Source organism: Anopheles cruzii, chromosome 2 (genome assembly GCF_943734635.1).
Source record: "Anopheles cruzii chromosome 2, idAnoCruzAS_RS32_06, whole genome shotgun sequence".
NCBI classification, from domain to species: Eukaryota; Metazoa; Arthropoda; class Insecta; order Diptera; family Culicidae; genus Anopheles; species Anopheles cruzii.
This window is the reverse complement of record NC_069144.1, coordinates 56,267,920-56,279,731: the sequence shown is the minus strand read 5'-3', so window position 1 is coordinate 56,279,731 and position 11,812 is coordinate 56,267,920. Positions and strand designations below refer to the sequence as shown.

General features: G+C 53.6%; 2 protein-coding genes across 2 annotated transcripts in view; one reads left to right on the top strand and one right to left on the bottom strand.

Annotated features, from left to right (window-relative positions):
- Window positions 1–1,035, top strand: part of LOC128267764 (putative sodium-coupled neutral amino acid transporter 11) — a 21,039-nt gene extending 20,004 nt beyond the window's left edge. The window contains exons 6-9 of the mRNA XM_053004679.1: window positions 17–87; window positions 141–302; window positions 370–671; window positions 735–1,035. Of these exons, the coding sequence (XP_052860639.1) occupies window positions 17–87; window positions 141–302; window positions 370–671; window positions 735–1,022 (823 nt within the window). The 3' untranslated portion in view covers window positions 1,023–1,035. The remainder of the gene's footprint in view (window positions 1–16; window positions 88–140; window positions 303–369; window positions 672–734) is intronic.
- Window positions 1,036–3,060: 2,025 nt separating this feature from the next.
- On the bottom strand, window positions 3,061–7,762 carry LOC128267768 (rhythmically expressed gene 5 protein). The gene is made up of 3 exons (XM_053004684.1): window positions 7,025–7,762; window positions 5,612–5,792; window positions 3,061–5,183 (listed from the first exon to the last, which is right to left on the bottom strand). The coding sequence occupies exons 1-3, from the start codon at window positions 7,142–7,144 to the stop codon at window positions 4,471–4,473; spliced, it is 1,014 nt and encodes a 337-aa protein (XP_052860644.1). The 5' UTR covers window positions 7,145–7,762; the 3' UTR covers window positions 3,061–4,470.
- Between the last annotated feature and the right edge of the window lie 4,050 nt (window positions 7,763–11,812).

Sequence of the window (11,812 nt, the reverse complement as noted above, 5' to 3'; positions counted from 1 at the left end):
CCCCCCCACCCGATAGCCCCGACACACCGGAATCATGGCGATTCGCCCACAGCGATCTCATACCGGCCGTTGGCATAATGGCGTTCGGTGAGTACTCGCCGCCCAGTAGCACAGGCGACACACTAACGATCCGTCTGCAGCTTTCATGTGCCACCACAACACGTTCCTGGTGTACCAATCGATGCAGGACGCGACCATGGAACGCTGGGAGAGGGTTACACACATTTCGGTCGGCTTTGCCTGGCTCGTCGCAGCCCTGTTCGGCATCGCCGGATACTGCACCTTCCGGGCACTGTCGCAAGGTAACGCAGGCTGACTCCTCAAACCGCGCAGCAAGTGGCTTGACTAATCCATCTTCTTTTCCCACAGGTGATCTGCTGGAGAACTACTGCTGGGACGATGACCTGATGAACTTTGCGCGGGTCCTGTTCTCCGTCTCGATACTGCTCACTTTTCCGATCGAATGTTTCGTGTCGCGCGAGATCGTGCGAACGCAGCTGAAGCGGTTCTACTCGCACGAGGTGATCGAGTACGACACGGACAAGGATCCGAGCCACGTCACGGGCGAGGACGACGATCGGCAGTCGATGCTAACGACGCTGGTGATCGTGTTTGCCGCATTCATCATCTCACCGTACACCGAGTGTCTCGGTCCGGTGCTGGAGTTGAACGTAAGGGGCGGGTGCCGGGAACTCACCCGAGAGACTCGAAGTCTGACCTCCTTCCATTTCCAGGGTCTGCTGGCAGCGATCCCTCTGGCGTACATCCTTCCGGGGCTGGCCTACATCCAGCTCAGCCCACACTCGCTTTTCAGCCAGGAGAAACTTCCGGCCGTGGGGCTGGTACTGTTCGGCACCGTCGTCACCATCTCCGGAGCGGCCATCCTAATGCCTAACCTGATCGGGGACTGCCGGACCGGCATCATCATGGGCTACTGTAAGGACGATGAGCTAGCGATGAACGGGACGTCGCTCGTGGCGGCCACCACTTTGGCTCCGAACTGCGCCACGGACAAAATGTAAGGCGCGTAAGCAACTCAACTCGAGCACAGGTCGAACACAACAATCAAAAGCGATACGAAGTGAACGAAAACCAAAGAATGTATTGTTTCGGAATTTTTGCCGTTTATTGAAGACCCGCGGGAAACGATCCTCTGTGACTGCTATTGGTTCCTCGAACACATCGTTTGGTTCTCGCTGGGACCAATCCTTGTTTTCAGCTTTCCGATCGTTCGTTTTCTATTCCATTAGGTGCGAGCACCCTTTCTACCGACAAAGCTTACAGCGTGACGAAAGTTTATCAAGCATTACGTACCTGCAAGATCGCGATCTTGAAACGTTGATATTGTTCTACACTTTAACTACCTTTCTAGGGCCATCTAAGGCAAAGTTGCATTTATAGGCTATGTTTTTGAAACTCTTTTCTACGACATGATTTCTACGACATTTCTATTGCGCCTCTCTGTCGGTGTTACTTTTTCTGATGCGAACCTCTATTTAGGGAATATATTAGATTGACGGAAAGAAGCGCGCGAAATTGATGAATTGATGAATCCAAACCAAATCGAAACGGAAGCCGATACGCCAAACGAATGGCGTCGCGCAGAGTATCGTGTGAAACTTTTTAGGGAACAGATCGAATACATAATCATAGAGCGTAAGAAACTCTCTACACTATTCTACACCAAATGCTAAGCGAAAGTACTCTAAATCACCACTAATAAATCAAAAAGCTAATTAACTACATCGATGAATGGATATATATATAACAGTGTTAGAAACGCCAACCGTGTGTACCAATATTTTTAGCGAACGGAAAACGACGGAAAAGGCGGTGAATGTTACGAGAAATTTTATGCAAAAGTACCACTCCCCGTGGTACCAATAACAATAAATAAATATTTTAAAGAATAGACATTTTCGAGACGCGCCGCAAATACCGCAAGCATCCAAATAGTATAGCTTTAGGCGAACGTGAAACCATCCAAGTAACCGTAACCGTAACGTTCGGTAACCCGAGTGAGCGCGTGAAATTGGCCGGCGAAAATGCGATTCTAAGATTCTAAGGTGGATGTTAAACTTTGGAAATTAACTTTGTTTCTTGGCTCAAAAACAGGCGTACAGTCTTCTTCGTTTCGGATTCACGAATCAGTATTTATGTACCACCTTTACACCGGACCGGAAGGATTGCGTGCGTATCGGACGAAAAAGGATCAAGCTGTTGTGGATAAAGAACGGAAAAGTGGCAAACGTTACGTTAGAGATAGGATATATTTTAAGTAGCTAAATTCAACAAATCGTCAGACTAGCGATAAAACCCGAACCGTACGTAACCGGAACATCCACCACAGTAGCGAAAGAAAATCTATGAGCTGATGTTATCAATGTTAGAAAATAAACAGAATAGAAATCTACCAATGAACCGCTGTTTTTGGGCCACTTTCATGCCAAATCCGAACGGCCAAATCCATTCGCTGCGCCGATGCGCCTCCAGACGTAGAAAGTGAGGTTCGTGTGCCTCACCTTAGAGAGCTCCGTCGTGCTGCGGCGACGCTCTGTTTACGCTGGTGAATCGACAGGAAAAAAACGGACCCAATCGGTGACACACTTTGCCGGCGTAACGATCACAGGTGCAAGCCGCCGAATCGCGCGCACGATCGCGTAATGCGCGTGTGCGGCCACTTTCTGATAAATTTGTTTCGCCAATTTTTACGAAACAATCGAACGGAATTGATCGACCGCCTGGTGGTCAATAAAAGCGATGCAACGGAACCACTTGATGCGGTGGCGATTATGTAAGGTGCCGGTGCTCTAACCTCGCGTATGTTTACCAGGCTGGCTGGCTGTTAACACCTCGCGTATCAGCCGGCCGGCCGGCCGGTTGCTAGTGATCTGCGCAAATGAGCAAATGCCGGCCAAAAATCTAGCTCAAGGCAACCGTCACGAGTGGCCACAAGGTTCACGGTCGTCGGTCGGTGCCCCAGATAGCTGGTGGCGTCGGCGATGGTTCTTTGCGACGAAGACAGTTGGACCCTGCGGACGCGGACGGTTATTGTTTTGATTCATTTTATTTCACTGCATTTTGAAATACATCTCAAAACACACGCCAGACTCGAGCCTCCGAGGCTCCGAGGCCTCCGAGCCGAGCTTAACGTTCCTCAACAAAAACAATCACGGATCTTAGAACAAGATGTACGCTTGTAAGCTTGTGCTTCTTTTTCGTTTCACTTAACGTTAATGCTCCCTTAATGTCCTATATCCTGCGCCTAACCCTAACCTGCCTGTAGTGTGTGTGCGTGTATGGGATGTCGATCCGTGGAAACAAAACCACCCGTTGTTCCGGCGGCCTAGTTTCCTGGGGTCTGTCTTCCTGTCTAGAGTTAATAAAAAACATCACAATACTCGCTTCAAAATTTGTAACGGCGGCCGACGGGATGCTGCCCGCCCTGCACGCTGTGTTTCGTTGTTCCTCACCGATCACCGATCCCTAGCACTGATTGAGGCCCCAAACGAGCCTCCCTAGCCTAATCCTACTTCGATCCTAGTAAGTAAAGTAGACATACACTCACACAGACAAAAAAACGACAAACACTGCTCCAAATAATTTGGAATACCTTTCGATTTCGGGCTCAAACTTTCGCACCCCATTCTGGAGTCTCCCGTGGGGGGGTCCATCAGAACGTGTGCTCCAATTTCACGCCAAAATCGTTTAAATCTTCTGCTCGCGTGTGTGTGTGCGTGTGTGAGGCGGTGACGGTAATTTACGCTTTCTACTTGCTGCTGCCGGTAAAGATGATCCTCAAGCTTGTCGCGTCATTCTTGGGATTACACCGTGACGCGTATACTCACTCACACACACACGCAAGCACATAAATATGCAATAATTTAAGACACCGAACGTGAGCGCACTTAACCGTTAAAACCTAAGCCATTATCCAGTTGGAACTCCAACACAACGCATCATCATCATCATATGCCGCCCTACGGATACGATTAAGAGACGAAGAAAGAAGCAGCCCCACTATACCCTAGTGTTTCTCCGCGCCTTCTACATCACAATTTGGTGGACTCGTTTTCCCCGTTTGTTACTTTTTAGCTTACTTTTGCTTCGGAACCTCAACCGGAACACCACGCGCGGGGAGAGCGGGAGAAACAAAACTGGTACGTGGCAAAGGTGGTGCCGATTCTTGGGGGCCGCCCCGGGGGCACGCACGATGAGTGACAGTAATGATTATAAATATATTAAACGCATGTCCCGATGGCGCGTGGCTAGAACTCTCGATCGATCCTCGATCGCAGTCAGCCGACCATCCCAAGCCCACCCCGTTGGTGGCCGTCACATCATTCAGCTCGGACCCCGTGCGTTGGTGTGTGTGGTTTAGTAGAGTTAATTAATTAAAATCACATTCAGCTTTCGATCAGAGTTCCGCTCCGTGGGGACGGAGACTGGTCCACCACCACCTCGGCCGCCTTAGTGGGCGTTGTAGACGCGGTAGGCGGTGCGATACGATCGCAGGTAGTTCGGCAGACGCTGCACGAACCCGTAGATCTGCTGAGTGGGAACGGCGGCGGCGATCGGTGGCGGGACGGTCGACGTGGTCGTCGTCGTCGTGGTCGTCGTGGTCGGGGCCACCGTCGACGGGAGATGATGCTCTTCGTTCTGCTTCAGGCTGTCGTAGATCTGCTGGAAGCTCGGCATTCGCTCCTGGCCGAGCGTCATCTCTTTGATGTCGTCGTCCTTCGGGGCGACCACGGCCGGGTGCTGCGCCTGGTCCTCCTCGACGGGCGTCCCGTCGGGGCGCAGGCGCACCACCATCGGGCCGGTCAGATAGTTGGTGTTCTGCTCGACCGGCGCCAGGTTGTTGAAGTGCGTCGAGGCGGCCGGCTCGAACTGGTAGCTGTAGTCCACGTTGGTCGACGCTTCCTGCGGCAGATGGTTCTCCGGAGGCTCCGGGTACTGGCCCTCCTGGCCAGTCGGACCACTTCCGCCGGTACCGGTGCCGTAGTCGTAATCCATGCCGTATTTGTTGATGCTCGAGGCAGCCTTACGATCGAACGGAGCCGGATCATCGAACAGCGGATTGTGGCCGAACTGCTCACTTGCCACGACGTACGCCGGGGCGACCGTCGTCTGTGTCTTCTTCTTGCCGTTCTTCGTGTGCCCATCCATCATGGCGTCCCAGACTGCGGAGAGAGAGAGCGAGAGCGAACAAGCGAATGGTGGTTAGAGAACCGATTAAATGTCAACGAGGGGGGTGTGCGCGGCTCCGATCATCGATCAGCGTCCAAGCGATCGCAACCCGACGATCGATCACGTGACACTCCTACACGCTGCCGCGGTGCTGGCTTACGTCACCTTTACGGCGTGGCTTCCTGGCGCACTTCCTGCGCGCAGGGGTCACGCGAAGGCCTTCCCAACTGTCAATCAGATGGCACGATGGGTAGCCGACGCTGCGCGGTCAATGGCGCGAACTTTGCCGGCTAAAGCTCGCAAATCAAGAGGCACTTGTTGTGCCCTATCCGAAGGTTCGAGCACCACGCTAAGGCCACACCAGCAAGCGATCGATCGATCGTCGGAACCCGACGGAAATGTCAACCGGTACGGTACTTACTTATATCGGTGGCGCCCCGCTGGTACGGGTCCATCGAGTCGAGGTGCGACTCGTTCATGTCCTGCAGCTTGTTGATGCCGTACATCAGCAGGTTGCGCTTGCACATGTTGGTCGGCATGTCCTGGGCGTTCTTGCAGTAGCTCGAGACCTGCTTCGCGAACATCGTGTACAGGTGTGACATCTGAAAGTAGGCAACAAAACAATGGCGTCGTCAGTGAAAGTGAAAGCAAACCCCCCAACGTGGTGTCGGTGGTCGACCGCAGGTCTTTGCCGCATGTGGTGTGTCTGAATCTGCCTGCCTGAATAACTTCCTTTCGGCACGCAACAATCGGCTCCCCAAAACACGCCGTGCACGCCATCGAAACAAAGCCCCAAAGCAGTGCCCAAGGCAGTGCGGGAATGCGTGACCGCCAAGCGACGCTTGGCATGACGGGCGCACTTCACGCCAACCATTTACGCGGCTCGCTGGCACGCTCTAATGGCCGGCAGCGCATAAGGCGCACGAAACATGAGCCAAAAGAAAGTCGCCAGGGGGCTTTTGAACTCTACCATCGAGCCGCTCTGCCAAGTGACTGTGGTAGGCACCCTCGAAGTGCACCTTCCGGTGCATCCACAACTTCGGCTCCATGTCGATTTATCTCAACCCTCGACACACAAGTGATGCAACCTTCCGACGGGGTAGATAAATGAGTGTGGCCTCCCATCAACCCCAGCAGCACACCAGCGTTAACGTTCTGGACTCGCACGCCCTGACTGCCCCCGTAATTAATTACACAGCGCGCGATGCGCGGCTCGTGCGCGTCGCTGCTCGATTCTACGTCACGATTCGGCCGCGAACGGGGCTCTGTCTCGAGGCACGCTTACGTCAGACGCTGGCTAGGAGGTCGTCCGGTAGACGTTCCGCGCCCAAGGTGACACAGTTCCGGGATGCAACCCGGTGCGGGCGATTTCTAACGCTGTGCGCATCCTCCCCACGCGGAGTGGCCCGAAAAACCTTGGCCTTGACTTTCCTTGACATCGACAAGCGTGCGCGCACTCACACAGACGCGTTCGCCCGCGTGTGTGTGTGTGTGTGGCTCCCTATCCGGGTTTGGAGAACGAATCCGGTTTCGCCCGGTTCGCCGCCCTGACCTAGGGGACCCTGCACGCGGACTTGTTGGACGAGTTTTCACCGCAACGACTGCGATGAAGACACACCAGCGTCACCAGTTTCCACAAAGGCCACTTCGAGGACCTTCGGCGGTGCGTCTAATCTAATCGATCGATATGCTAATGGAAATGTTCATCGTAGAATGTCAAGGAGCCTCTCGGGTCCGCTTTCGCTTGCTCCGGCCATGTTCCGAATCCGAAAGATTTCGACACACACGCAGGTCGCTGAAGTGGCGCAACTTAGCTTAGGTATACGAAACTTACCTTCTCACCACGGCTGAGGAACTCCCACATCGGGATGGCCGAGCCGGAGCAGACGGTCACCAGACTCGACACCACCACCACCGCGGCCGCACTCAGGCTCAGCTTTCGACTGACCGCCATTTCCGTGAACCTTCTCCCCGTCACAAGCGTCCGATTCCACACACAGTTCCCGACAACAAAACGGTAGCCTTCCGGTGCAACGGTGCGTTCGTCGCTTACGTTTGCATCTAAGTCGTTCGTTGGCTTCTTCCGTAACTCGACACCTGGCCGTTTGATTTCCGTGCGCTTGCTTTACGAGCTTTATCGTTACTTTGTCTCTCTCTGTTTCACTCTCTCACTGTAGGTTCGTGTTTCCTGCTGGCCACCGATTTCTTCGCACCACTTCGACTGGCGCGGTTCCTGCGGTTCGATTGTTTCGTATTCCGATTCCGCTTCCGGTGCAGTGCGCTTCACTCAAACGCCCTCTCACTTCACCCTTCACCGTTCCGTTCTCACTTCGTTCCGACTTCGTCACTTCGGGCTCACACCGTGTTTCACTTTCTTCCGTCCTCGCCTCGTCGTCGGCGGACCTTTTCGCTGTCGATGTTTGTTGCTCCGCTTCGACTCTGGTCGCGAAACTTTTCACACCACTTTTTTTGCTTTCGCTCCTCGCTATTGTGTTTGCTGCTGTTGCTACTCTCACCGTCCGTGTTATTAAAGTGCACTGCGAGTTTCGCGTCACGCTCGTTGTTGCTGCTGCTGTGGGTTGCAAAGACTGAATAAACACGCTCCTCCGGGCGGCCTTCACCTTATATACTGGGGCCGGCTTCGTAGCTCATGACGTCATATGCCGACTGGCCGACGCCACCCGAAGCCCTCGCCCTCTCTCGCTCTCTCCTGCGCGTGGTCTCTCTCTCTGGGGCCAGTGGGGCCGTCGGGCTGCCCCTCTTACGCGATCGCACCGATCTCGCCAGCGAGCCGATGCGTAAACAATGCATCCGATCGCCGTGTCGTTCTGTCTGTCGCTCACACACAGAGACACGCGGATCAAAGCCATGGTTGGCTCCTGGTACCTCCTCCCCGCGGCCACCCTTACCTTCTACGGCGTTCCGGGTTCCTCTTCCGTTCCGTTCCGTGCCATCTCGGCGCGTACGCCTCTTCTCTTGATTTGTTTTTTTGCTGAGGTTCTTTTTTCTGGTCTGGTTTTCCCCTTTTTCTGTCCGTCCGTGTTGTTTTTGTTGTTTTCTTCGCTACCTTTTCTCTCGATTCGCGCCGCGGAAAGATCCCGGAGTGGCGGCGCGGTTCTTTAACTTTTTCTTTCGTTCTTCTTCGTTCTTTTTTTTCTGTGGATCCTGGAGCATCTTCTGTTTTCGACATTCTTGTCTCACAAACTCATCCCACGGGAAATTGGCTTTCCTTTCTAACGAACCACGCTCCAAGCAGAACAATTGTATCCCGCGTGATTCCGGTGCTTCGGGTGGTTCTGATGGTGACGTTCGCGACTATTGCCTGGGGGAAATCCCCCAGAAAAGAATGCGCCATCAGCGTTCGCGGTGCTGCCTTTAACTTCATTCTCCATCCCAGGATGGAAAACAAACAACCGAACGGTCGGCGTGTGGGTTTTGTTTACACCTTCCGAAACCGCGGTGAATCTGCTTCCCTGCCCGGTGCTAGATCACAACAACAAACTATGAGCCCATTTTTGGCTAACCGGTTCCGCGGGGGCGCTCGCTTCGCTAATGCTCACTCGGTTAGCTGCCGACGGTGAGCAATTGCTCTAGAATTTGGTCTGTGAGCCATCTTTGCGAGAGTGGCTTTCCGCGAGACCGGTTCCGGTTGCCGTCGTCCGCCAGCCAAACAGCCGAACTCCCGTCGGACAAACAACTCCGCCTCGATGTACGCGTGATGCTTCCGCGCGGTTCTTAACGTCCCGCATTCCGATTCCGCAAAGTGCCGAGAAGCTGCCCTCTTAGCACATTTACATACGACCACCCGCCCGCAACCGGTGGCAGGTTGGCCACCGAAAATAGTCATTACTCAGTGTAAAATAATTTCAACGAAATCGCTTATTTGCCGTCCACCGGAACGGTTTTGGACGATAACATCGCACCGCAAATGGGCTGCCGTTGCTGTGGTGAGTGACCACCAGCGGGGCTCCTCTTTGAATTCGGCAACATTTCAAGAATTTCTGAAGAGCCAAACATTAAACAGTGGCACAAAGGTTAAGGGGGAACTTGATCGTGCGCAATCTCGGAATCTACGGAGGTTTAATGGCTACCGTGGCGAGGCGAGGCGTGCACGAGATACAAAGGCCTCCACACATCAAATTGTTTTATACTCCATTTTGTGATTTGTTTCAGTGTCGCCGCCGTGGCCATATCGCATGGCTCGACGGATTTTATTACTCACTGAAGTAGCCCGTCTGGGGCCCGGTCGCTATCAAATCAAGCCACCGGATCCTCCAAAGATGGTCCTCGCTGGCGTCGCGAAGATTTATGAGCCCCAGCCAACCTGTGGTGGGCTCTGGTAGCCTCTCTCTCTCTATCGCCGGCAGGAATGTTAATTGGATTGCGGCCCACGCGTCCCGTCCAGGTTGGCATACGTGTCACAACGGGCTATACTAAACCGAACGTCGTTTTGGAAGGCGTTTGAAGACGATCCTGTGACTGTTGGATCGGGTGCGAAAAGGTTCCCGCGAAAGATCAGAAAGGAAGTAGATGATTTTAGAACGAAGCAGAATTTCGATTGCTGTGTTTTTAGTTGGCAGTAAGTAGGGCCCGATGCTGATAGTAATGGAAGTTCACAGTGGCACGGGTTGGCAAGGCTAAATGTAAACCTTTCCCCAGACGACTTTGCCGTGGGGACATTCCAAGAGCTTCATCAACAAACCCGGCACGTCCGCTGCTGCGGTACGCCGCAAAAGGTGGATGATATTTCAACACCCGAATCAATAAAGTAGCGCAGGCAGCAAACCTCATTTACTTGACGGCCGATGGCGCAACTCTAAACGAAAATTAAACGATCAACACTCCCCCAAAAACGGAGCGCGGTGGCGGCGATGATGATGGTCGGGTCGGGTGCCCTAATCGCCCGGGGGCCCGCGCGATAGGCACTCTACAATCAACACGTAACTCGTGTGCTGTGGCCGCCTAACCTGAGGGCGATTCACAAACATTGGTGGCCGGGACGTGCACTTACACGCTTACGAGTGTACCGCCCACTGATTGTAGGCGCGTACGCCCAGCTGCAACATCAAATGATGCTTGTTTCGTTTTTTTTTGGACGACACCGACCGCACCACGGAGGAACGCACTTTAGTCCAAACAATGCTGACGGACTGGTCATCGCTGACCACTGTTGTTTATGGCATCGTGATGAAACCGGTGACGAATGTTGGCGCAAAATTCTGCACCATCGCGCCACAGCTAATTCGGTACACGGAATCATTAGTAACATTCCAGGCGAAAATGGAAATGTGCCCCAAACAGAGACATTAACCATTTGCAATTAGCAACGATCCAGCAAATCATTTATTATCACGGAGACTCTAACCGGGCCAAAAACTAACGACGATAATTATACTAAATCGAGAGACGGAGAGTGAGAGAGAATGAGAGAAATTCCTGTCTGGAATGTAACTGCGCAAAAGAAGTGTCCAATGTGGCCACATAAATGCCACAATCTTCACTCGATGCCGTTGCATAAATCCGGCCAAATTGTTACCATCCGGAGGTGGTGGTGCCAGGACTCGATTCGGGTCTTTTCATCAGTCACCCCGCCGATGATTCATCGAGCCCACAAAGCGCTCGACAAATGATCTTTCCTTGCCAGACGCCAGCCACACACCAATCGCGCTAATCACGCGTTTGGCGCAAACAAACAACATGAACCTCTCAAAACAAAACAAAAAACCAAACGAAAGAACGAACGAACGTGGCCAAATGCGTCGTCCAATGGGTGTCACGCCGACGCCTCGCCATCGGCGGGCGATGCTCGCGGGTGCGTTTCCTTAAAAGGCTGCGCGTCGGGCTGCGTGTCGATTCGTCATCGATCTTGCGCCAAGTACGTAAACGGTAAACGCTGGCCAGCGGCTTCCCCGACCCGGGGCTGGCCTAATGGCCGATCGAATCTGCATCCATTAGCGTCGGCAGTCCGGCTACCGGCAGCAATCGAGCCCGGGACTGCGCGGAGCATAAAGTGCCTTCAATTAAATCACCTTCCCAAGCCATGTCCCAAGTGGGGTGCCGATCGTGACCGTTCCCGGAACTTCCTCGGGTTGGAACGTTCTTTTTTTCCGTTTTGTTTTGTGCCACCCGCAGATCCGCAATCTTCACCAGAACGGCTCAATCTTCGCCCGGGAAGACGATTTGAGGATCACTCAACCTCAACGAAGCTCGACACTCAAGCCGGTCCGTCCGGTTAGATCCGTGTCGGGGCTAGATACGAGCCATAAAGGTTCGTTCTTGATGACTTGCGCGAAAGTGTCTCAGCTCCCAGCGGCGCTCAGGGCAGGGGCGCTGCCGAAGGTCACATGGTCATCGGGTGCCGCCCCGAAGATCCGCCTCTGGATCCGGCCGCTGGGAGCCGATCGGAGGTGTTGGTGATTTTGCTTCGCCTTTGGGTTCGCGGGGCTGTGTCCGCTTTCGTTGGTCAGTCGGCGAGGCGGTACATTTTTGGGCTGGGTGCCCATTATAGTAATTCTCGTCGCTCGTTTCCGCTCCTTCCTAACGAGCTGCCGAACGTCGGACCCCATGAAAGCCCTGCATTCATCTCCAGGCCCCCAGGGCTCAGATCATCTCATCAAGCGAG